The 24,087-nt window shown below is 43.8% G+C and overlaps 2 protein-coding genes across 7 annotated transcripts in view; one reads left to right on the top strand and one right to left on the bottom strand.

Moving 5' to 3' along the window:
- Nucleotides 1-17,201, top strand: part of DNAH7 (dynein axonemal heavy chain 7) — a 214,745-nt gene extending 197,544 nt beyond the window's left edge. For all 4 annotated transcript variants that reach the window (XM_061608175.1, XM_061608178.1, XM_061608177.1 and 1 more), the window contains 10 exons: nt 1,572-1,733; nt 2,405-2,605; nt 6,091-6,252; nt 7,711-7,896; nt 9,693-9,830; nt 10,725-10,955; nt 13,548-13,700; nt 14,918-15,095; nt 16,210-16,313; nt 16,903-17,201. In XM_061608175.1, the coding sequence (XP_061464159.1) occupies nt 1,572-1,733; nt 2,405-2,605; nt 6,091-6,252; nt 7,711-7,896; nt 9,693-9,830; nt 10,725-10,955; nt 13,548-13,700; nt 14,918-15,095; nt 16,210-16,313; nt 16,903-17,109 (1,722 nt within the window). In that variant the 3' untranslated portion in view covers nt 17,110-17,201. The remainder of the gene's footprint in view (nt 1-1,571; nt 1,734-2,404; nt 2,606-6,090; nt 6,253-7,710; nt 7,897-9,692; nt 9,831-10,724; nt 10,956-13,547; nt 13,701-14,917; nt 15,096-16,209; nt 16,314-16,902) is intronic.
- Nucleotides 17,202-17,331: 130 nt separating this feature from the next.
- SLC39A10 (solute carrier family 39 member 10) overlaps nt 17,332-24,087 on the bottom strand; it is a 73,282-nt gene continuing 66,526 nt past the window's right edge. For all 3 annotated transcript variants that reach the window (XM_061608181.1, XM_061608180.1, XM_061608182.1), the window contains exon 10: nt 17,332-20,884. In XM_061608181.1, the coding sequence (XP_061464165.1) occupies nt 20,726-20,884 (159 nt within the window). In that variant the 3' untranslated portion in view covers nt 17,332-20,725. The remainder of the gene's footprint in view (nt 20,885-24,087) is intronic.

The raw sequence follows: 24,087 nt of genomic DNA on the forward strand, positions 1-24,087 counted from the left end.
GTGGGGGTGTTGATTATTATCACTGTAGTAGAACTGTTTTCCACGTTTGCACATGCAGTTCCTTGCAGGTTGCTGTTCTACTTTTGATGACTTCATATCTTCCCACGTCAGTGCTCTCCCTTACTTTGTTTTCATTTTTTAACTGGAGAAGAATCTTGAAGCCATAGATACACATTGGATTGCCATACAAAATGTGAAATAGTCCCTGTGTTTTTGTTTTTTTAATGCATTTCTCTATTGGCAAGGAGAATATTATCTCCTGAAGATGATTTGGAATGGTGAGAAGGAGAGTGCAAATGGCTCATGGAGTGGAGACTGCCACTCTTTTTTCACAATGCTGTTACTGTGGGCATATCACAGAAATGGTGCCTCCATGTGGACTTGACCCAAGTACAAGCCTGGCAGTAGCCTTGTTCTCCTGTCATCATGCAAGAGCTGTGTCATACATGAACTGGGCTCTCACTGTTGCTAATGATGGTGGGGACATGGCATGTTCCCAGCAAAAGGTTGAAAGTTCAAAGAATAATAGAAACCACAGGCCTGTCTGTGTCTGAACTTGATCAGTGTTCTCAGGCCCGGGACCAGGTGTAAGGGGCCCCATGGCAAGGTATGCCTCCACACACCCCATGCCACACTTGTACTCCCAAGAAACAGACAGGTGTCCCTTTTTCCTTTTAAACAAAGTCCAGGGTGGTGGGTGCATTGCAAAGCCTTAACAGATATGCACAAGTTACAGTGTGCGCCTATGCATGTATATTCCGAAGGAAGCCCCATTGGATTGCATATTAAAAAAATCATCCTATTCACACTTCTGCTTGCACAATAGAACTTCTCCTCCCTCTCCCTGTACCCCCCCAAATCTGTTCTAGGTTTCCCGCCAGAGCAGATTTGGGGAGGCACATGGGGAGAGGAGAGAGAAGGGATGTTCCATTGGGCAAGAGGAAGTCCTTGCACGAATATGATGGCTTTGTTACATTCAACCCATTGAGTTTAATGGAGTTTGGCCAGGATCAATAGGTATTGGATTGCATTTTTAAGATGCAATCCTAAAGACACCTGCAAAAGAGTAAGCCCCACTGGACTTGTATCTGAATAAACATGCAGGGCAGGGCACTGTTGTCATGCAGTCCTGTGCATAGAGGACTAAGGATTAAATTCCATTGAGTTCAGTGGGGCTTAACCCCAGGTAAGTGGGTACAGTATTGCAGCCTAAGTCTCTTAATCCACACATAAGCAGAACCGGCTTTGTTCTTGTCTAAGGGTGCATTGTTTTCAGCAGAGCATAGCCCTATCCCACATGAAAGGAAATTGTAGCTGGGGACAGGAAGAAGATAAGAAAGGTTCATGTGGCGTGGGGGGGGGAGGATAATTTGCTGAACCATATTAGCAACACTGACAACTCAATAAAGGAAATGAGAGCCTTTTGTGTGACATTTGCTTAATGTGGAGAGTTTGACATGTTCAAGTTACTTCATTTAACAAGACTTTTCTTCAGCAACTGCAGAATTGTAATTGTTCATGTGTTACTGTGACAGTATTTTTTTCTTACTCTGAATGCTTTGCATGTGCAGGGCTTTGGTGCATCAAAACTGACCTCCTTGTCACTGGGCCAAGGCCAAGGCCCCATTGCCATGCGCATGATTGAGAAAGCAGTGAAAGAAGGCTCTTGGGTAGTTCTGCAGAATTGTCACCTCGCAACATCGTGGATGCCAACCCTGGAAAAAGTCTGTGAGGTACTAAATGCTATCAGTAGCACTGCAACATTTGCTGTTTACTTTTCAGTGCCAATAGCATGTTAATGACCCTGGGCATCTGCAGAAATATTTCCTGAGGGGAGGGGGCAAAGTAAAACATTGAAAGAGGGAACAGGCTAGTTTCTCACAGAAAGATAGCGCCTCAGCATTTTGCCTCATATCTAGGAATGGGCGAGAAATTCAGTTCAGTTCACATATAAAGCCAAATCTATAAAAATTGCACTTTTCAAACCACAGCCATTCTTCGAAATTTGCACTTATCCCAATTTTGCGATGTAGTTTTCCAGCAATGTTTACGAAAAAGTATATATGATGGGAAAATGTGCATAAAATCAAATATATTTGTGAAAATAATATACAAAAATGCATTATAGGAGAAATTGCTTGCAAAAATGTGTACATTAGTCAGAACTGCATACAAAAATGTGCTTATTAGGAGAAATTCACACGAAAATGCTGAATAATTTTCATTAGGAGTTTTTGTTGACAAATTTGCATTCCTGTAGAAATGTGGAGAACTGAATTGAAGTTTTGAAAAATGGGAAATTGAGAACTGAAATTGGCTGATCCTTCCATTCCTAATGTGTATGTGACCTGAGCTTACACCCCCACTCCCAATCCTTATATGGAATATTCTTCTCCCCTTCTAGGAACTAAATCCAGACACGACACATCCCGATTTCCGCCTGTGGCTCACGAGCTACCCATCTCCCAATTTCCCCGTTTCTGTGCTCCAGAATGGAGTGAAGATGACGAATGAGGCACCGAAAGGTTTACGGGCTAATGTTATCCGTTCATATCTGATGGACCCCATCTCTGATTCTGAGTTTTTTAACAGCTGCAAAAGGCCTGTTAGTATTCCATTATCAGCCTTGTTCTCTCATCCTTGTAAAGCATCTAAAAGAGACCCTGGTGATCATATTATGTGTTTGCCGGTTTAAAACTTGCGGAGCGAAAGAGCCTTTCTTCTCTGCGCTGAAAGTGGTGTTGATTACTGGCTCCTGGGATGCAGGAATAGCAGATTTTATTAAAATTTTATTTTTATTTTACCACTAAGCTTCATTCTGTCTCCACCAAGCTTTGGTGGTGTGCCATTAATAATATAGCTTCCCATTTAAAAAGTCAGGAGGATGTAGCTTCCTGACACAAATCTGCGAGGCAGGGGAGAAAATCCTGTTGCAGAAGAATAGCTGAGCCCTGCACTGCTGAGAATGAGATCTTTAACTGCAAGCATTAAAATGCTAGCTTCATAGAACTGGGAGAGCTAAACTGGCTGTGGGGGTTGATGGATGGCCCTCATAAACACCTTCTTTAGAATAACGGCTCAAACTAGGGAGCCACCTGCTGTTTTCATAATTAGGTTTTGGAGAACGGATGTGCTTGACCCAAGATAGTTTTCATGATAGCTGTCGTAATTAAGAACTGGAGACGGTTGCGCTTAAACTGAGACGATGATCCTTTTCTGCTTTCCTAGCAATTAAAAAACAAATCCCTAACACTTTGTAGAATTAAAAAAACCCAACCCAGATCGTTGCTTTTTAAGCAGCAGAGTAGTGAGATGGGGTTTTTGCATGATGATACTGTTGTGCCATTGCAGGCCAAAAGAAAGGCACTGCATTGAGGTTGGTTTTCCAAAGCCCCAAAGCTTTTTTTCAGGCTTTCAGTGCTGGAGGGTGTAGAATCTACATATTAATAAGGTAAGATAGCTTCAAGTGGTTGGGACATTAAATGTGGGTTATGGACAACTGAAATATGATAGTGCCAATTAGATGCCAGGCTAGAAAAGTTTAGGGCATCAGTGCTACACCGAAAGTGGAGTATGGTGCAACCTCAGTGTTATACATTGTGCATAAAATGCACATTACAGGGGCACTTTGAAAAATGCACTGTAATAAACTTGCATAAGTAATCTGTGGTAGGTCTCTAAAAATTTTGACCCATCAAGCAAGATGTAGCCCACAAGTCTGCTAGGTGTTTGAACTCCACCCCATTTTTTCAGTATGAGACAACCTGCCAAAACCAATTTGCCAAAGTCCTGCTGGGTTGTCATAGCTGAATGGTGGATTCTGCTTGGCTTGATGGGTTAAAAGTTGTACACACCTAATCAATGGGGATGATAAAGAAGCAAAAAATGAAGGTGGGGCAGTGTGTTGCCCTGAGCTTTTAGAATGGGATTTCTTTTATAAATATAAGAAATAAATGAAAACTGGTATGTAAAATTTGAACATATTGAGGCAATGGAATTGTTAACCCACCATATCTGGGTGATCAGTAATCAAGCAAAGCTAGAGACATACAGCCACAAGAGTGGCTGTATGCTATAGCCATCATGGATTTTTTGCATTCCACAATGTTAAATTAAAAATACCTCCACGTGCCATTCTGCTGCTTCCCATAAGCTCATTTCGAAACAAAACCTTACAAAACTTATAGTTCTGAACTCAGAAACACTTGCTTAACAACCCTCTAAATTTTCATGGCGATACACAAAACAGAGAATCGAGAGTTCAAAGTGTAAAAAGAGAGTGAAAAAACCCAGCCCCCTTTTGGACTTTTTTCTGTCAGAGTTCTCATAATTTGTTGAAATTAATTAAAACTCAGCCATGTTCACAGATGACCTTCATCTTCTGCAGTTTAAAAGTTTTTTTAAAAGCCTGGCTGATTTTTAATTAATTTAAGAAATTTGACATTGGAGTCAATGAAAAGCGCAGGCATGCTCAGTAAGAACTGTCAGTCTTCTAAAAGCCAGGCTCACAGCTGTTTGGCTTGCCTAATCAGGGGGCCACACCCATGCCAGACATTTATTTCAGTTTAGAAAGTCATGGCTTCCCCCAAAGAATCCTGGGAAGTTTTTGCAAAGGGTGCTGAGAAGAGACTCCTGTTCCCCTGACAGAGCTCCAGTGGCCAGAGTAGTTTAACAGTCAGCCGCTCTGAGTGAAGCTCTGTGAAGGGAACAGGGCATCCCCTAGCCACTCTTAGCACCCTCCACTAACTATACTTCTCAGGATTCTTTGGGGGAAGCCATGACTATCCAAAGTGAAATAAAGGTCTGGTGTGGATGTGGCCAGAGACAGCTTTGGTTTAAATTTGGGTGGGAGACTACATGTGCCTGCTGTAGAATAAAAAAGTGGGGGAAACACTGAAAAGCAACGTTACTGTTCACAATGTTTTCCTTTTGGAAAGGAAAGGGGCTTCCCCTCTGCCCAGTACCCACCCAGTATCCAAATTGTGTTTGCAGTTTTGCACATTTATAGGGTGGTACAATATCTCAGAGAGAAGGTCAGGTCTCCTGCTCCCCTGGTGCATTCACTATAGCTGCCCAATTTCCCTGCTTTTTAAAGTTTGATAAAAATATATGTTGGCTATAGGTACGTTCTTAAACTGCAAGGGGTTTTTTTTGCCTATTAGTGAATTTTATTTAATCTGATACAACTTTATTACATTTGTGAACAACATACAAATGACAAAAGTGGCCTCTGCAAGATATAAATTGTTTTGAAACAAACTGTAAGTCTTCCCTTTTTTCCAGGATTTGAACTTCCTTTGTTCTTTTGTCTTCAAGAAATGGTACTTAAGACTTATAATAGTTACACTGTTTGGGTGCTGGATGGACCAGTGCATGAGGTTACCCCATTTACAATGTGAAATTACTGCCACTGTTCATTAATTTATTTCATATGTTTATATTTCTCCATAATAACCAAGTTATAAATATGCTCAAATTACATCAGGCTAGGCTCTATTATATATAAAGTGATCAGCTCCCCCCCCCTGGTTTTTAGAGCTAGAGAAGGAAGGTAGTGAGATGTGTTCAGCCTCCCCCCCCAAGCCTTTCTCCAGGTGTTACCTTCTCCCAGCTAGACTCCCAGCACTGAATGGGTTGAATCTAACTAAGTAATTGTGTGAGTGGAATGACCTCTGTTTGTGTAGTGGAATTTCCCCCCCCCCCTTTCTCTCCCTGCTCCACATATCCCAAATTTGGTCTGGCGGGTTGGGGCAGATTTGCAGAGCAGATTTGTCTGCAGAGAGAGGAGAGGAGAGGGAGAGGAAGTTGCATTGCGCAAGCAGAAGCTATTTCACTCATGCAAGGGCTTCTTTGGACAACCCAAAGAATGGGCTGAAGGTACATGATGAAGTTCTGGTGTAGGTCTGTTCTTCTAAACTCCCTGGATATGGTGGAGGGGTTGAGGACTACTCAACAGGAACCAGAACTCAGCGGTAATAAATGAAGTCAATAGGCATTGAAGTTCTTATGACAGTACAACTGAGAATCATGAGGAAGAAGAAAGGTCCATATGAATCAGACATTCTTTTCTCCCTGTTTTTATATTTTAAGGCTGAATTCAAGAAGCTACTATATGGCCTCTGTTTCTTTCATGCATTGGTCCAAGAGAGGCGAAAATTTGGGCCACTGGGTTGGAATATTCCTTATGAGTTCAATGAGACTGACCTGCGGATCAGCGTGCAGCAGTTGAATATGTTTCTAAATCAATATGAGGTACCACAACAATGTCAAAAGGATTTACTAGCTTTATAAATAAGCCTCCAAAAGTTACTAGCCTGCTGGGGGCTGTCAAGGAGGGATCGAGAACTGCCTGGATCCTATGCTGGGCACGGTGGAGGGAGCTTCCTTCCTCTAACTGCCCTGTTGGTTTCTGTGGTGGGCGTATAGGAGGGACATAGCATACCATCCCTCCTCTGCAAGCCCACTCTCTTACCTACAGAGACAGAATTTTGGAATTGCTTGTCGCAAATACCTACCAGGCTACTGGATTTACTAATACAAGAGTGGATTTTGCCCTTTCCCTCCCCTCTTTTTGGAAGATAGGAAAAAAATCAGCTGTGATAAGATCCAACTTCATCCAGGCACCATTCAGTGGGGGTTGGGGGGGAGATACATCAGATGCTACTAGGGGCTAGAGCAATTACTACTCAGGGTCTACTGATAGCCAGCATGATGTAGTGGGTTTGAGCGTTGCAGTTATACCAGGGGCACCTGGCTTAACCCTGAGCTAGTCACTGTCATTCAGCCTAGCTTGCCTCACAAGGTTTTTGTAAAGATAAAAGTGAAGGAGCAGTAGGATAAAATCTAATACAGAGAGATGAGCGGTGGGCCGAACCTTCAGACTTCCAAAAGTTTGGCTTGAATTGAGCAGGGAGGTCTCGGCGAAAGTGTGTGTGTGTGTGTGTGTGTGTGTAAGTGCCTTCCCTCTTTTGTGAGTGTTTGTGTGTGTATGAATTTCAGCGATGGGGGGATAACTCGCCAGCACTCTCCTGGGACTCTGCTGTTGATGACTGCTGTGACTAAACTCCATGTAATGTCCCTGAAATGAGGCTATACCCTGGCATAGCACTGTTCTGAGGGTATTCGGGGAATTTAACTGTTATAACTGCAAACTACAAGATGTCACAAAGAGTGCTGGTGAGTTTTTATTTTTATTCTTATTTATTGATTTAATACTTGTGCCTGTACCTCACCCATCCTTCCACCAGAGCTTAGGATGTCTAGCAACAGTCTTTAAAATCCAGCATACAAATACCATAAAACAGGTGTGGAGAACCTTTGTCCCTCCAGATGTTGCTGAACTGCAACTCCTGTCATCCCTGGCCATCGCCTATGCTTGCTGGGGCTGAGCTGATGGGACCTGGTGTTCAGCAACTTCTGGAAGACCAAAGGTTCCTCACGAACGTCATAAAACAATGGTTAAAACTGCAGTAACAACCTGTTTGCGCCCCTCCACCTTCCAACATTTTTCTCCACTCCCCCAAAATAGCCAAAATGACATCTCCTCTGTCTTACCTTGGGCTACAAAATGGAGGCGGGGCATTTTTGCTTAGTCCTAGATCCTGGTGTTTATGCGTAAAGCTGTGAACTTTCCGTTAACAGTAATTGTTGGCAATACTCTGTAGGGAAAGTAGAGAGAAGTCATAAACCTCCTTGATTTGTATATTTCAGGAGTTGCCATTTGATGCTATCCGCTACATGACAGGTGAATGCAATTATGGAGGCAGAGTGACCGATGACTGGGACCGGCGCACACTGCGCAGCATTTTAAACAAGTTCTACAACCCTGTCATTGTTATGGATCTGAACTACAAGTTTGATTCCAGTGGCCTTTATTATGCTCCTCCTGAAGGAGAGGTAAGTGTCTGTCACCATATAGGGGGCACCAACCCAGCAGGAAGGTCTCCTGCTTGAGCCCCACTGAAATAAAGGAAGCTGTGCAAAGGCAAGCGCTCAAAGGAAGAATCAGAATTTTGATGGCATGGTCTTCTGTCAGCTGCAAGAAAGCTGGGTTAGCTCCATAGTACTTTTCCCTTGTATAGAGCAAGAATGGGGGGAAGATTCAATTTTGTTTGCCTTTTAATGAGTAATTACCGAATTTCTTGAATTAATAACAACTTAGGCATAGTTTGAAATTTGCACTTGTCTGAATTTTGTGATGCAGTTCCCCCAACCGAGCAATGTGTACAAAAATGCAGATGTGAGGGGAAAGTGTGCACAAGAATGTATATATTGGTGAAAATAACATGCAAAAATGCATTATGTTAGGGAAAACTGCTTGCAAAAGTATTTTTATTAGTAAAAACTGCATGCAAAAATTTGTTTACTAGGAGAAATCAGCACCAAAATGCTGATGAATTTTCATAAGGATTTTTTTTTACAGTTGCAAATTGCTGTGGAAATGTGAACTTAATTTAAAGTTGGAAAAATGAGAAACCAACCTTGATAGATTTGTCCATACCTTTTGTAGAACAAGCTTGAAAATGCATCAAGAGTACAATCGTGGGATGAAGCTTTTGGGGGGGACAGGAGCTTGTCATTTTTGACATTTGCTGGAGTCGAGTTGGCACCTGTGTAGCCACTGAAATGTAATTTAAAAAACCCAAACGGTTCCCAACCTTCTGCCACACTCTATTCTGCCAAATACAAAAAGCACCAAATTGAAGCTCCAGCTGCAAAAGAAGAGCCAGGAGTGGACTTTGGAGTCCTCCTTTTTAGTTTTGCAGCCATGCCTTTCCCCATCTCCTGCCTGTTATCATATTACGTGTGATGGGCAGATAGCCATGACTTTGCCAAAACAGTTTCCTGGGCCAAATTGGGAGGCCTTGCTGACACAATAAGGTCCCTATGCAGGAGGTTCGCCACCACTCCTTTCGTGTGACATAACAGAGTCAAGGATGGGACTATGCAAGGAGAAGCAGGGCTGACATTGAATGGTTGTGGTCACTAGTGGAGTCACCAAGGGCAGGGGCAGGTCTAGCCCCTACCTCTACCCCCAAAAGCAGTGTAAAGCTCCCACCCATAAGTGAATTATTGGGCTTTGCTATGGGGATGGGAAGCACTGCATGGCGGGGAGAGGCAGCTTGGAAGGCAATTTGCTGGGAAGATAAAGCTTGCCGTCTACAGATGCCCTTGGGCTAGTCACTGCCTCTCAGAGGAAGGCAATGGTAAACCACCTCTGAATGCCACTTACCATGAAAACCCTATTCATAGGGTCGCCATAAGTCGGGATTGACTTGAAAGGCAGTCCGTTTCCATTTTTACCTCTAAATACTAGGTGGCCTGGTTCTAATTGGGATCTCACAGGGAGTGCCATGCTTCTTTCAGCGGAGATCACAGCAAGATGCACTGTGCATACACAAGGTGCCCCTGGAAAACACAGGCCCTCTCTACACACACATCATGCTCATCCTAATGATGGGCATTTTGCTAGTGAGGGTAAATCCCAGGCACCCTGATCAAAAAGATTCTGCTCATAAGGAGAGCTGGACTCCAGAGAATCCATAACCTCCTTTCATGCCATGGACTCTGTGTTAGCTGAAATGAGAAGGCTTACAGATTCCACTGAATGGATTGCACATGTCTTTGACTCCCAGCACCAATGTCCAGGATCAAGTCACTAATAATTTTTGATCCCTAATTTTTTTTCCCAGTATCAAAGCTACATTGAATATACGAAGACCCTTCCTTTGAACCCTGCTCCAGAGATCTTTGGGATGAACGCCAATGCTGATATCACAAAAGATCAATCCGAAACTCAATTATTGTTTGATAATATCCTTCTCACGCAGGTGTGTTCATTTTCATATTAGAAGCATTAAAGTTACAGCCGAGTGACCTCCTTCTGTTAATGGCTCTATTATTGCAAACAGTTTATAAGAGCGATTTCCAGAGTTCATAGAAAACTAAAATCAAGGAGAATTCAAGAACAGCGTCTGAATATTCTGAAGTTTTCTAGTGCCTCACACTGATTCTAGAGGATAGCATTTAAACTCTCCTTTCTGGGCATTGCAACTGTTAAGAGTGTACAGAGTTCCCTAATGCTTTAGAAAATAACCTAGCATAAAGACCTCTAACGATTTAACAACTGTGTGTTTTTGCAGGTATTTTTAGTGTACAACTATTAGTGTACAACTATTATTGTAGTGTTGGTGTACAACTAGATGAGATACAGGAGATATGTAATCAGGATCTCCATTGATATTTACGGGTGGGGAAGTATTGTGTTGGCACCATGGTTCTGGGGAAGGGGAGATTAAATACTTCCCCCAGTGCTATTTCTCGTATCTCAATCATTTCCCCAGTCTGCACTTTGCCCTGAGGAGAAGGAGCAGGTCAAATTAATTGCGATCTAGTTTTCAGTTAACTGTGTACAAAGAGGAAAAGACGGATGAGGATATGGAAGGCACATGCAGATGTCACATTCTGCACATTTCCCCTACCAATTGGATCCAGTTCTCTACCTCTGGAATACAGAGTTAGCCTCCATAGGGTCACCATCTTTGGCTCCAGGCTGAGTTTCTGATGGATTCACCAACTAATATGTTTCTGTAGACTACACAAAATACATCAAAATGAGGCCACCTTTTGCCCAATGTAAACCCCTAATGGAAGTTTTCTGCTCCCAACTGAACCATCACCTAGGTTTTGCAATGTTTAATCGCCCCTCTTTTTTTTTTAAATAGTCTCGTGCGTCGGGTGCTGGTGCCAAATCATCCGATGAAGTTGTTCGTGAGGTGGCAAGCGACATCCAAAGCAAACTTCCTGCTGATTTTAACATTGAAGCAGCGATGAGGAGATACCCGACAACTTATACCCAGAGCATGAACACCGTGCTTGTCCAAGAGATGGGCCGATTTAACAAATTGCTACAAACTATACGAGAATCCTGTATCAACATTCAGAAAGCAATCAAGGTGAGGTGCCCATTTGAGAAGGCAGGTTAAGTTGAAGCAAGCTGACTAGAGTAGCTGTCAGCTCCTCTTAACATCATTGGTGCCGCTGGGAACTTGCCAAATTGCTCTTTTCAGCTGCGGCGTCATCAGCATTGTTGCTGGCCTCTGGTCTTAACTGCCGTTTGTGAGCATCAGTTCCTAGCTAATGTGGTGTGCTGTATAATGTATTGCTGCTGATCTATAAATGAGAAAGAGAACAAAAAGCCCACCCTGCCTTCTGAAATGTCAGAGTCATCTGCATTTTTACAATAGCCGCCAAAGCCTGTGGCCCACCCTGCAAAAAGAAAAACGACGACACCCCAGTAACTGGCTAGATGCAGTTGGAAGGACTCTTTAGCACCAGTGCATTGCAGTAGCTCCTGTGGCATAGTGGCAAACACTGAGCTGTGAACTAGGCCATTCCTGGTTCAGATGTTATCTAGTGGTGAATGTACAGTCCGTTAGCTCCTTCACACACACATGCAATATGCCTCGCAGGATTGGTGTAAGGGTTACTGAGATAATGTATGTGAGGCATTTTGAATAGATGATGAATAACATTATTTCTTGGTGCAGTATACATTCCATTTCATACATAAGTATGATTTATGCGTTGTATACACATACACACAAAGGTGCCTTTTTCCAAGGCAACCTTAAAATACTAAAAGAAATTATATAAAACGTCATGTTGGCCATGTGTGTAGGCAGTCCGACTGGCGAAGGATGCTGCCTGGGCCTGCCTGGCTCTCTTCCTCCCACAGGGCAACCGTTAGCATGGGGGGGGGACAAGGGCAGGGGCCAGTCTGACTGCAGCAGGCCCTGATGTTTCCTTTGCCTGCCTCCCTTGCTTATTTGCATGAGGCCCAACGTTGCGACTGTGCATCCAGCAAGTATGGGAGCTCAGGACAGTGGAGCAGCTCCAGTTGCCATATACACGTCTTTGAACAAGCCAAATGTGAGTGGAGAGTAAGGATGGTCCTCAACATACATTTAAAGCACATCCAGTGCACATGTAAAACAGTACTTCCCCCAAAGAATCATGGGAACTGCAGCTTGTTACAGGTGGTGGGAATTTGTACCTCTGTGAGGGGAAAATTCCAGTTGGGGAGTTACTTTGATATTTTGGGGGAAGTTGTGCTTTCAATGTGTTGGATGTGCTTTAAATGTATGGTGTGGATCTGCCCACAGATTTAGTTTAGTCCACTCTGTTACTGCGAACGGATTTAGACTTTCTGCGCTAATGCACAGATCAGAACACTGTTATCCTTCAGGTTGTGCACTTCTCTGATTTTTGCAGCACTGCTCTTGACTAAAAAAATTATTGGCTGGGCCAATTTGGTGGACAAAGCTGGACCAAGATGGCTGCTAGCTCAGAGACCTCCTTGCCCTTATCCCTCAAATTAGCTTATATGCAGTGTGTGTATTTTAAAATAAAATGCATACAAAAATGCTTAACCGTGCAGGTTTTTTTAATTGCAGAATATCTAGGAATGAAAGGGATTTGTCAGTGAACTGTTGCAAAAGTGACAGACTGATCTGTCCATCCCTAGTGGAGTGGGAGGTGATAGAGGCCAAGAGAATGACAATGCTAAGTGCAGTCATCCCAGCCCCATTGACTGGACCAGGGATCCTTACATATACTATGATCACACATTAACTCAAAATCCGTAAGTCCACAATTACTAGCCTGCATTTTTTAACTAGTCTTCTAAGAGACTAGGATCACATATACACCATCCATTTAAATCAAATGGCTTCCCCCAACTGTAGTTTACCCCTCAGAGAGCTAAAATTCCAAGCATCCTTAACAAATTAGTTCCCAGGATTCTTTGGGGGAAGCCCTGTGCTTCATATATATGGCGTAGATGTGACCGAGAGTCCTGTTTCCATGGCGGTCGTAGAAGGGAAGCCTGAAATGCAGACTTCTATCCCCCTTAGTGGACTGGTAAAAAATGGCATTTTGCCAAGTGGACTGGCAGATGATGAATGGCTTTGCAAACCCACTGCCATTTCTATGCTGGTTGTAGTGTAAGTTTTTTTCCATCTTCCACGGGTGGCACAGAAGCAAAGCAGGCTATCCCTCCTCTGCGAACCCACTCACTTGTGTCCGTTTGGATTTCCCACTGATTCAGATACAGGAGTCCAAGCTTGTAACTCAGGCAGATCACGTAAGGTTGACTGCTTTATAACACTACGAGATGTTGCAGCTGAAATGGGGGCCAACTCTATCAAGATCAGCAGCTTGTTGATGACACCATTTGGCAAACTATGATTTCAAAAAAACTAAGACAAAAAAATGAAATGGACCGCCTTCAAGTCGATTCTGACTTATGGCTACCCTATGAAGAGGGTTTTCATGGTAAGCGGTATGCAGAGGGGGTTTCCCATTGCCTCCCTCTGAGGCTGAAAGGCAGTGACTGGCCCGAGGGCACCCAGTGAGCTTCATGGCTGTGTGGGGATTCGAACCCTGGTCTCCCAGGTCATAGTCCAACACTCGATAACCACTACATCACACTGGCTGTCCAAAGGGTCCACTAATATATATTTTCCCTTTCCCCATACCTCAATCAGGGTCTGGTTGTGATGTCTGCGGAATTGGAAGAGGTGGTAAATAGCATGTTGAAGGGCAAAATTCCAGGCATGTGGATGAATAAGTCTTACCCAAGCCTCAAACCGCTTGGCAGCTATGTGAATGATTTTCTTACCAGACTGAAGTTCTTGCAGGTGAGCACATCAGCTATACAAGAACTGCTCCACTTGTGGGAATGTTTTCTTTCATGGTTCTAGATGACAGTAGCACTAAATGCATGTTATGTGGGCTTCAGATCCTCAGTACATGCACTCACACTGCTTACTGTGGTTTGGTCATCAGTGCATGTTCTAGGCACTGAAGTAAAGTTTGCTGTGTCCATACATCTCATTAAGGTGGCTGCTGTATCTTAAAAGTTTTTGCAAGATAATTGGCTGGCTATGGTGAGAGATGTGCTAGGAATGAGAGAGAACGTTGCAGCAAACAAAGCGCTCAGGCAAGTGGATCAGGGTATGAGCTACTGATCTTCTCAGTTACTTGTATGGCTAGACTATAAAAGCTACAAGTGCAGACAACCTGTCTTAATAAGCCTGGAAATAGGTTGGTCTTTTTCCTTTTTGGAAATTTGAGATGGAACCTGCCAAATACTATAAAGGCACTAAGAATCCAAAAGTGTGCTTGCTCCCTTGGCAAAACTTTTTTTTTTTAAAGAAAAGAGCAAGACAGTTGCAATCTCTCCCAGTCACTCTGAGAATGTTTATAGCAAGTGCCAAAAGGACCTGTGATTTGTTCCAGATTATTTCTGCTCAACCAAAATGTTGTCAACTTTTACAGATTCACCATTGCACACACCACATTCTGTATTGTACTGGAGGGTTATAGAACTTCTGCTCTTGCACCTCTGGATCCAGCCCTTAATGCTATATTATTATATTAAATTTTTGTAAGTGTCATGCTACCCATGAACGCTTTAGCGCAGGCAGGTGCCTACATTGAAGCGTTGACAGATAGTGTGATGCTTACAGGCAAAGACGAGAGGCAAACTGTAGCAGCGGGGGGGGGGGAGTCTAGCGAGCAGCAGCAGCAAGGCCATAAGGGGAGTAGGGAGTGGGGGAGAGGTTTGGCAACTTGTGGGAAGGGCGGGGCAGGTTTGGCAACCTGTGGGGGGGCAGGGGGAGGTTTGGCAACTAGTGAGGTCCAGGGTGCAATCTGAAGATCCATGGGGGGGGCAGGGAAAGGTTTGGTGACCTGTGTGGGGCTCTGGCCACCCGTGTAGCATGGGGGTGGGCTAGGGGGCACCTCACAGAGGCAGTAGGGGTGGGGGGGAGGCATTGGGGGTGCTTGTAAGCAGGGCTGGCAGCCCTAGTAATATATATAGTTACATTCACAGCCTGTACTTTGCTTGCTGCAGACATGGTACGAGAATGGAACGCCTCCAACATTTTGGCTTTCTGGGTTTTTCTTCACGCAAGCCTTCTTAACTGGTGCCCAGCAGAATTATGCCAGGAAATACACTATCCCGATAGATCTGCTAGGGTTTGACTATGAAGTCCTGGAAGACAAAGAATACAAGCATGCACCTGAAGATGGTGAATACAACTACATATTCATTAATAGTAGTTTGGTGAAGCTTCTTTTAATTACCACATTTGTAGCCTACCTTTAGCCATAGGAGCTGTTTATTTGGGAAACATTTTATCTTCACTGTTCAACCTTGGGTCCCCAGATGTTGATGGACTATAGCAAATCCCATCATCCCTGACCGTTGACCGAGCTGTCTAGGGATGATGGGAGTTGTAGTCCAACAATGTCTGGGGACCAAGGTTGAAGAACAGTGCCCATGAGAGAGTACTGAGAGGAAGCAACTAGTTCAATGTCACCTAGTGAGCTTCATGCCTGGGCAGAGATTGGACACAAGTTTCCTTGGCCTTTGTCTATACTCTGTCCACTACAACGTAAAATGTAAATGGACTGCCTTCAAGTCGATTCTGACTTACAGTGACCCTATGAATAGGGTTTTCATGGTAAGTGGTATTCAGAGGGGGTTTACCATTGCCTTCCTCTGAGACAGTGACTGGCCCAAGGTCACCCAGTGAGCTTTGTGGCTGTGGGGATTTGAACCCTGGTCTCCTAGGTCTTAGTCCAACACTCTAACCGCTACACGACACTGGCTCTCCCACTACAACATACTGCCTCATAATTCAGGCTTCCTTTTTTCCAATATTAAATGGAATTATGACTGCATGCGTGGAAAAATAATTTTGAGAAACTATTTGTAGCAAGAATTACCATGGCCAAAGACCTTGCTGACATCAAGTACTGAGAGTTTAGGCTGGGACCCAGGAGTTCTACTGGCTGCTTCACATACTATTTTGTCCATAGAGGTAATTATCATAATGCACAGTGGGTCTTCACAGAAGTAAGTTTCTGTATGTATTTGCACCTGTCAACCCAGCTACTGATAGTTGCCATTTCCATTCATGTGTAGCAAATAATGAAAACCATTTCTTACACGGTTGTGACAGGTGGAGCTACACAAGGCATGGCATCTACTCATAGGTTCCTTAGCAGTAACTGCTGTTCACACCTATAATCCTGCCTGCAGGGTTGTTTCAAAGAAAATGTACACCTCACTTTGCTTTGTCATTTGATGTACATGGTTTCACTATGTGCCTTCTCATGTTTCCTTCTAAACAAATATAGGAGTCTATATTCATGGACTGTTCTTAGATGGAGCTCGGTGGAACAGGAAGAATAAGAAGCTAGGGGAATCGCACCCCAAAATCCTTTATGATACTATGCCAGTGGTTAGTAATAATATAATCAGAACTGAAATGAAGATTCTTTTAGCTGAATTTTAGCTGCATTCCTATGCACACATTATATGCTGTTCAACTCATTGTGTCTTACTTCTGACCATTTCTTGTACAGAATCAGGCTGTGCTGATTCATACATGAATGTTCATCACCCAATAACATGTTGCTCTCTCTTGCTATTGAAATGACCTAGTCCCACTGAAACAAGTTACATTTGAGAGGTTAAAAATACATGTGCATGGCGTTAAATTAATGAGAGTTGGTTCATACAAGCACACAATAATTTAATGTTGTACTAGTGTAGTTCATCTGAACATGCCCCTTAACTCTACAAATTGTGCTACCACAGCACTACTGTGTCCCTGTTCCGGTTTGTATTTTGGACAGAACAGTGGAAAAGGAAGCCAGGTTCAATGAAAAGAGCTAAGCAAGGCCTGGGTCATTCGGTGAAGTTTTGTTGCTATCTATATATGTGCAAGAAGGTGCCAAGATCCACTTCTTCCTGTCCAAATGAAGTAGTTCATAATTCAGAATACTAGGATTCTAAGAATGTCCCTTTGTTTGGTACCTTTGTCATAGATGTGGCTAAAGCCTTGCAGAAGATCAGATATTCCTGAAAGACCCAGTTACTTGTCTCCAGTATACAAGACAAGTGAGAGAAGAGGAACCCTCTCGACTACTGGCCACTCCACCAATTTTGTGATCGCAATGATACTTCCTTCAGACAAACCAGAACAACACTGGATTGGACGAGGGGTGGCTCTTTTATGCCAACTTAACTCATAACCCAAAGCACAGAGAAGAGACTGGTCTCAGATCTTACCACATCTATGTTTTGCAATTTTAACTACTACTAAAGAAAAACAAATGTTTGGAAGCTTTTAAATACATTGATTTGTACCTTTTTGAGTTTGTAATAAAATAAAATAGAAATCTTTTAAAAAGTGCTTGGAAAAACTATCCAGGATTTTTGCTTGTTCAATAGTTTTATTTTCTTACATTCCTTATGAATAAGGAACATACATAAAATGAACACAACACTGTTGACAATAAACAAAAACAGCTTTTCATCATTTCCAGCTTTATATTTAAAAAAAAGGATTTTGTTATAACAACCCCCCCCCCCAAAGTAGTTGATATCTCAAATATCTTTCAGGACCATAATCACATTGTTTCAACCATAAGGAAAAGAAGTCACACTGCATCCTAGGATACTATAGCATTTTCTAAGCAATAATAATCACAGCTGATTAAGTGCAGCGTGATCGACATGGGGATGTCACACAGTGACAGCATTGTAAGAGACATGTAACATTTATGTCCTCCAACAAGTACACAATTAAAAGACTGGTGTCCAGCAGGAACGGAATGATGAAGCCAAGTAGAAATGTAGCGGAATCCCGATTGTCCCGAACTTTAAACCATTTGCATTTCAAAATGTTCTGGGAATTCAATACTCGAGGAAACAGGAGAAGCCATGGCTGCTGTATTTCTCTTCACAAGGTGTAATACACACACATAAGCAAATGAGGGATCATTGCATTCTGAAGGAAAGTACAAATCCTATCACTTCTCCACATGACCTGGGACTGTGCGTTTTAATTTTTTTTTAAAAAAATCTATTACAGAGCACTTACTTTTTTTGTTTCCCTAGATAGGCAACATTACACTATAGCACATGCCAGCAAAATCAACAAAAGGTACTACCTGAAGTAGAGAAAGCTTTATTCATAATTACAAAAATAAACCTTAAAAACCAGGTTGCTCCCCACCCCCTTTCCTGACTAAAATCTTCAGCAATGCCATGACCCTTATTTCTATTTGGCAGATTTAATTAAAATGAAGTCAGAGTTCTGAACCAGAGAGAGCAGGTCCCACCGATTACAATGGGAGTTCAGCCTCACGCTCTCTGACTTGCAACCAGAACTCTTCAGGAAGGAAGGCAAGGCCACGTAACTCGGATCCAGTCCTGCAGCCCTGGCAGTTGCAAGAGTCCCAATGAATTCTCTGTGCTAAGACTCCAGGAGCTAAGCCTTGGTTTGGTCAACACTTGACTCTTGATATCTTACCAAAAAAACCACTCAGGAAAGGTAGATAATGTAAAATAGATAATGGTAGATTATCTATTCCTTGGGCTTCAAAAGGACAAAATAGATAAAAAGGAATGACTAGAGAAATTGCATGGAAGGGTCAGAAAGAAAGGTGCATTTTAACTTGGAATGAAGGGCTTGTTAAATTTTACAACCAAGCTTCTCTATTCTGGCAGGAGCCAAAAAACCCCACAAACCTCTCCAAACACTAAGTTATATTTACCCAACTCATATAGAGAGAAAGATGAACACAGACAGACCGGCATGCTGGAAACTGCCAGGCTTAATTAGGGCTGTTTGACTGTATTATTGTTGCATCATACTGGAAGAGGGCTTGCACTTCTCACAAACTCAATATCAGAGCACAGAGGAGACGGACCAATCTGTACCTGGCAATACAAGTTGCTTGGCACTAAACAATCAAATATTAAAGCTGATTTCTGCAGGTTAAGGCTTTTGGCTGAGCCTGAACACCACTGCTTTCCTATAGTCTAAGGCAGCCTTTCCCAACCAGTGTGCCTCCAGATGTTGTTGGACCACAACTCCCATCAGCCTCAGCCAGCATTGCCAATGGTCAGGAAAGATGGGGATTGCAGTCCAGCAACATCTGGAGGCACACTGGTTGGGAAAGGCTGGTCTAAGGGCATCTTCTTATGTTACCTCAGCAGAGTGGCTTCTCCCCATGCATGTGGAAGAAGCACAACTGTGTTGTTCCAGCTCCCCAGGAGGTGGCAAGCCTGAAATGGGAAGTCACTCGATTGCTTCTCCTGGTGTGACTTTGGGGCTCCCAGGTTACAAAAAGAGCCAAATTGCAGAAGCAGTGTAGAAAGAGGCCCCTAAGATGCCTAAAAATGTAACAAAAATGAAAACAATGCCTGCACCGTGTACTCCGAAAGTGGGCGCTTATCTAGCAGATGCCCAACATCCAGTAATGGCAGGTGCTCCTGAGCTCAGGTGGTAAGGCATTAAAGTCATACATTCAAAACTGTTCTTGGGAATTATGTAAACAGTCACCAGGACCATCTCAAAGAGCCATTGTTATGATCCTTGGATCAGCTCTTCTCAGCCTTTTTTTTTAAAAAAAGGTTAAAACATGAGAAAGAACTTGGCTGTCACAACCGAAGAAATTCAATGCAGGAGCATCATTAGTGGAAGAATGAGAGAAACTCAAAGCAGAAATCAGCTCAGTAGTTCAGGTTTCAAGTAGCACTGCTACACATTATGTAATTGCTGCAGCAAAAGGACCAGAAAGAGTCCACAAGTAGCATTAACCATTCAGCATTTTGCTAACAAATATCAATGAGCTAACATCAAATACCTAATACTTGTTAACCCACTCCCATCATGGAACCTAGCCCTCTAGTGCCCAATCCAGAAATTTGAGGTCTGTTTCCTTGGGCTTCAAAAGGACAAAAGTACCACATGGCATGACCAACAATAGAGAGGAAAAAGCTTGTGGATCTGCATTCCTCTCTCCTAACGAAGCTTGAAAATGCAACATTGCTGGGCTGAGGGAAGGTATGACAGATGCTGTAGGCAAGAATGCCTGCTTGAGACCCTGTACGGATTAGCTGATTGGCAAGGACTGAGCAAACAGAAGTCAAGTGCCTGACTCAAGAATACATAGTTTTCGTAACTGAACCTTCAGCACAGTGCAAGACAGCTAATGTTGCTGGGAAACAAGGCCTAGAGCAAACGCAAGGGTCATGGACCAGTAAGCTGCTCATACCGCCCTAAAGCAATCCATGAATAGCATGCTGGAAACAGTTTTTTAAAATGTAAAGAGAAAAAAAATCACCCCACCCCAAATGCTCTCCAGTCAAGCATTGCCAGAGAGAGACAGAGAGAACGCAATGTGAGAAGGCCCATGGACTAGCCATAGAGGATAGCAATGACATGTAGCTCTTGCACTGGCTTTCTGCAAAGGGGTGCATTTCACCATTTGCTCAAGTATAACATGAAAGGCTTTGTCAGCAAGGGATCTGACTTCTGCTGCACACTGCAATGGCAAAGTGGAAAACAATGCATTTGCTAACAGCATCCTAGGCATTCTGTTTGTGTTTCCTGTTTCCAATACTGCCTGATTAAAAATCTAGATCTTACCTTTGGGAAGCTGAACAGCATTCAATCAGGCTTTTTGTTTGTTTGCGCTAAAAAGCAGGAGCTTGTTTATGCACACATCAGAATACTGTTACTTGTGAAGCAGCGCACACCTCTGCTTTGCCTCGGAACAAATGTGCATACAGTACAACAGTGCAGACTGAAAGCCATACAGTAACATTGTCGTAATCACAGTCGAGTACTGGAAATGGTCAAAATTTGATGTCCAACACTATTTTATCTTCATAAAGGGCAATCACCAACATAATGGCAAATCCCATGAGAAGCCCTAAATTCTGTAGGATGAACTGCCCCACTGGACAGTAGCCATGCTCTTCATTATCTCCATCCCCATGAAGCATTTCTGGAAGCTGAAAGGGGAAAAAATGACCACATCTTTAAGTCAAGCTCGCACCACTTTCTGAACAAAGTCACTAAAATTGTAGAGACCACATATGGCTATTGACCTTTTTTGCTTAGATCTGTAGTTTATAAATGTAGGAGTTGTTCGTTCTTTGAAAAGAAACTAAGTGCTGTCCTTTGTTAGGAGATGGTAAACTTTGGGACAGTGCAGATACCAGAAGAAACAGTTTGTTCTTACCGTGAACGGTGTTTCTTCATGGATGACAAGAGGTGTCCAAGTGGGTAGTGAAGCTCTGCCTACCGCCCAGAGACAGGAAACGCCTCAGCAAACACTCTGCTTCTCCCCTCAGGCTGAGGCTCAGTTCCGTTCTTGCAAAGCTCTAGATATCAGCCTCAAACACAAACTCAGAAAGGAAGAAACATATAGCCAGAACACGAAGTTGAGAATCAGAGAATAAAGGGTGCTAAACACAAGGTCAAGTGACCCAGAGCAAAAACCCAGAAAGGAGTCATGGCACTTAAAAACTCAGTCCCATCCACCATACAAATTACTGCATGGGTGGGCCTTGGAGACCTCTTGTCATCCATGAAGAAACACCGTTTACGGTAAGAACAAACTTTTCCTTCTCTCATGGATGACAGAGGTCTCCAAGCAGGACGTACTACAGCTGCAGACCTAGGGCGGGCCTAAGGAAATAAGACCTGTTGCAGAACCCTACGGCCAAATGAGGCCTCTGCCAAGGCCAGGAGGTCACTTTTATAATGCTTTGTGAAAGTACTAGGCGTAGACCACGCCGCTGCTCTGCAAATATCTGATATGGGAGCATTTGTAGAATACGCCGCCAATGCGGCTGCCGATCTAGTGGAATGCGCCGCAATGTGTAAAGGGAACAGCATATGAGGAGTCTCACAAGCTAATGATATGCATGCCTTAATCCATAGAGCTACGGTTGCCCCGACACTTCCCCCCCCCATAGTGGCTGGGTGGAAAGATACAAATAGGGAATCAGATTACCTAAATGGTTTGGTTCTACTGATGTACACTTTTAGTGCTCGTCTAACATCTACAGAGTGCCATGCCTTCTCCCCCAGGTGAGAAGGGTTAGGGCAGAAAAAAGGTAATACTATTTCTTGATTTCTGTGAAAGGAGGTGTTGACCTTAGGAATGAAGTCAGGTCTAGTACGCAGCACTACTCTGTTCTTGTGAAAGGTGCACAGCTGTTTTTGAACTGATAAAGCCTGCAGGTCAGACACCCATCGTGCCGATGTGATGGCTATCAAAAAGGTCGTATTGAACAAGAGTATTTTCAGAGAAACAGTTCCTAATGGCTGAAATGGTGCTTTTGGAATAGCAGAAAGAACTTGGTGTAAACTCCACATAGGGAAACGGTGGAGAAACGGTGGACTAATCAGGGTGGCGCCTTGAAGGAACTGTTTAGCCAGAGGATGCGAAGCCAGGGAAACAGAACCTGGTGCTGATAGTATGGATGACAACACTGACATCGGTATTTTCAATGTGGCTGGGCGCAGACCCATCTGGAGGCCTTCTTGAAGGAAAAGCAGCACATCTTGTATCGCCGTCGTTTCCGGATTAATATCTCATTTGGCACACCACTGTGAAAAGACCTTCCATGTGCTCTGGTAATTGCGAAGCGTGGAAGGCCTTCTAGTGGCCAAAATGGTACCCACCACTGATACGGACACTCCTGATCTTAGCAGTCGTGTGAGTTCAATTTCTAGGTGGCTAGACGGAGCCACTGCGGATCTGGGTGAAACAGAGGTCCCTAAGACAGCAAATCCTGACGTACCAGGAGATGCAGTGGCTGAGACTTGGACAACTGTATGATCTCCGAGAACCAGGGATGTCTCAGCCAATACAGGGCTACCAGCACCACCTTGGCCTTTTCCAATTGTATTTTCTTTAGGACCCTGGATAGCAGAGGAGATGGGGGAAATGCATACAGTAGTCCCTTTGGCCAGGGAGCCACTAGGGCATCCACTTGCTTGGCCTTGTGACTCAGGAAACGAGAAAAGAAATGGCGTAACTGATGGTTTGTCTCTGATGCAAAGAGATCTACCTTGCACCTGCCGAACCTTGCCTATAACATGCGAAAAGCGTCCTTGTTGAGAGCCCATTCTCCTGGAAACATCTGCTGCCGATGTAACCAGTCTGCTGCTACATTTAGGTTGCCTTGAATGTATTCTGCCGTTACATAGAGTTCTGCCCAGGACAACAACACCATCGCCTCTGCATGCAGCTTCAATGAACGTGTGCCCCCCTGCTTGTTCAAATGAGCCCAGACTGTCGTGTTGTCGGTCCGTATCAGAACGTCTGGGTATTGCAGCAGACCGGAAAAATAGTGGAGGGCCAGATGGGCAGCCCTTAGTTCCAGCCAACTGATGCTCTTGTGAGCTCCCTGCACACGGTATCTCTGACAATGTGCCCCCCATCCTTTGAGGCTCGCATCCGTGGTGATCGACCGGGTGTGTGTCTTGCAATGGAATGCCCTTCTGGAGATGGAGTGGATTTGCCCACCAATGCAACGATTCCTTCACGCGGCCTGTGAGGACAACAAGCTGGTGTTTGCAGTGTGCAATGTCCTGTTGGAACTCGAGGAGGAGCAGCCACTGCAGCGGTCGAGAATGTAGATGTGCCCAAGGTACAATGCCTATGGCCAAAGCCATCATGCCTAGTAGTTTGGCGAGGATCATGTCTGCCACCCGACTGTGAGACATCGCGGCAGCCAGGTTTATCATCTTTTGAATCTTCTCGCCTGACAGATAAATGAATGGATTGATCATGTCTAGCATTGCCCCCAGGTGCTGAATCCTCTGTGATGGGTTGAGTTGGCTCTTTTGGCTGTTCACTAAAAGCCCATGGTCTTTCAGGTGAGCCAACACTATCTGGACATCTTCTCGAGCTTGATGAACCAATTTGGAACGTATTAGGAGATTGTCCAAATAAGGATAAACATGCAGTCCTTGCAGTCTGAGGCTGGCCACTGCCATCACCATTATCTTGGTAAACACCCTGGGGGCTGACGATAGTCCAAAAGGCAGCGCCTTGAACTGACAGTGGAGGCCATTGAAATGAAATCGAAGGAGCTGGAGATGTGCAGGGAATATTGGCACATGCAGATAGGCCTCCCTGAGGTCTATGGAAGCCAGAAAATTGTGAAGTTGGAGAGCCTCCCTGATTGACGAGAGTCTC

This window comes from Rhineura floridana, chromosome 2 (assembly GCF_030035675.1).
Source record: "Rhineura floridana isolate rRhiFlo1 chromosome 2, rRhiFlo1.hap2, whole genome shotgun sequence".
NCBI classification, from domain to species: domain Eukaryota; kingdom Metazoa; phylum Chordata; class Lepidosauria; order Squamata; family Rhineuridae; genus Rhineura; species Rhineura floridana.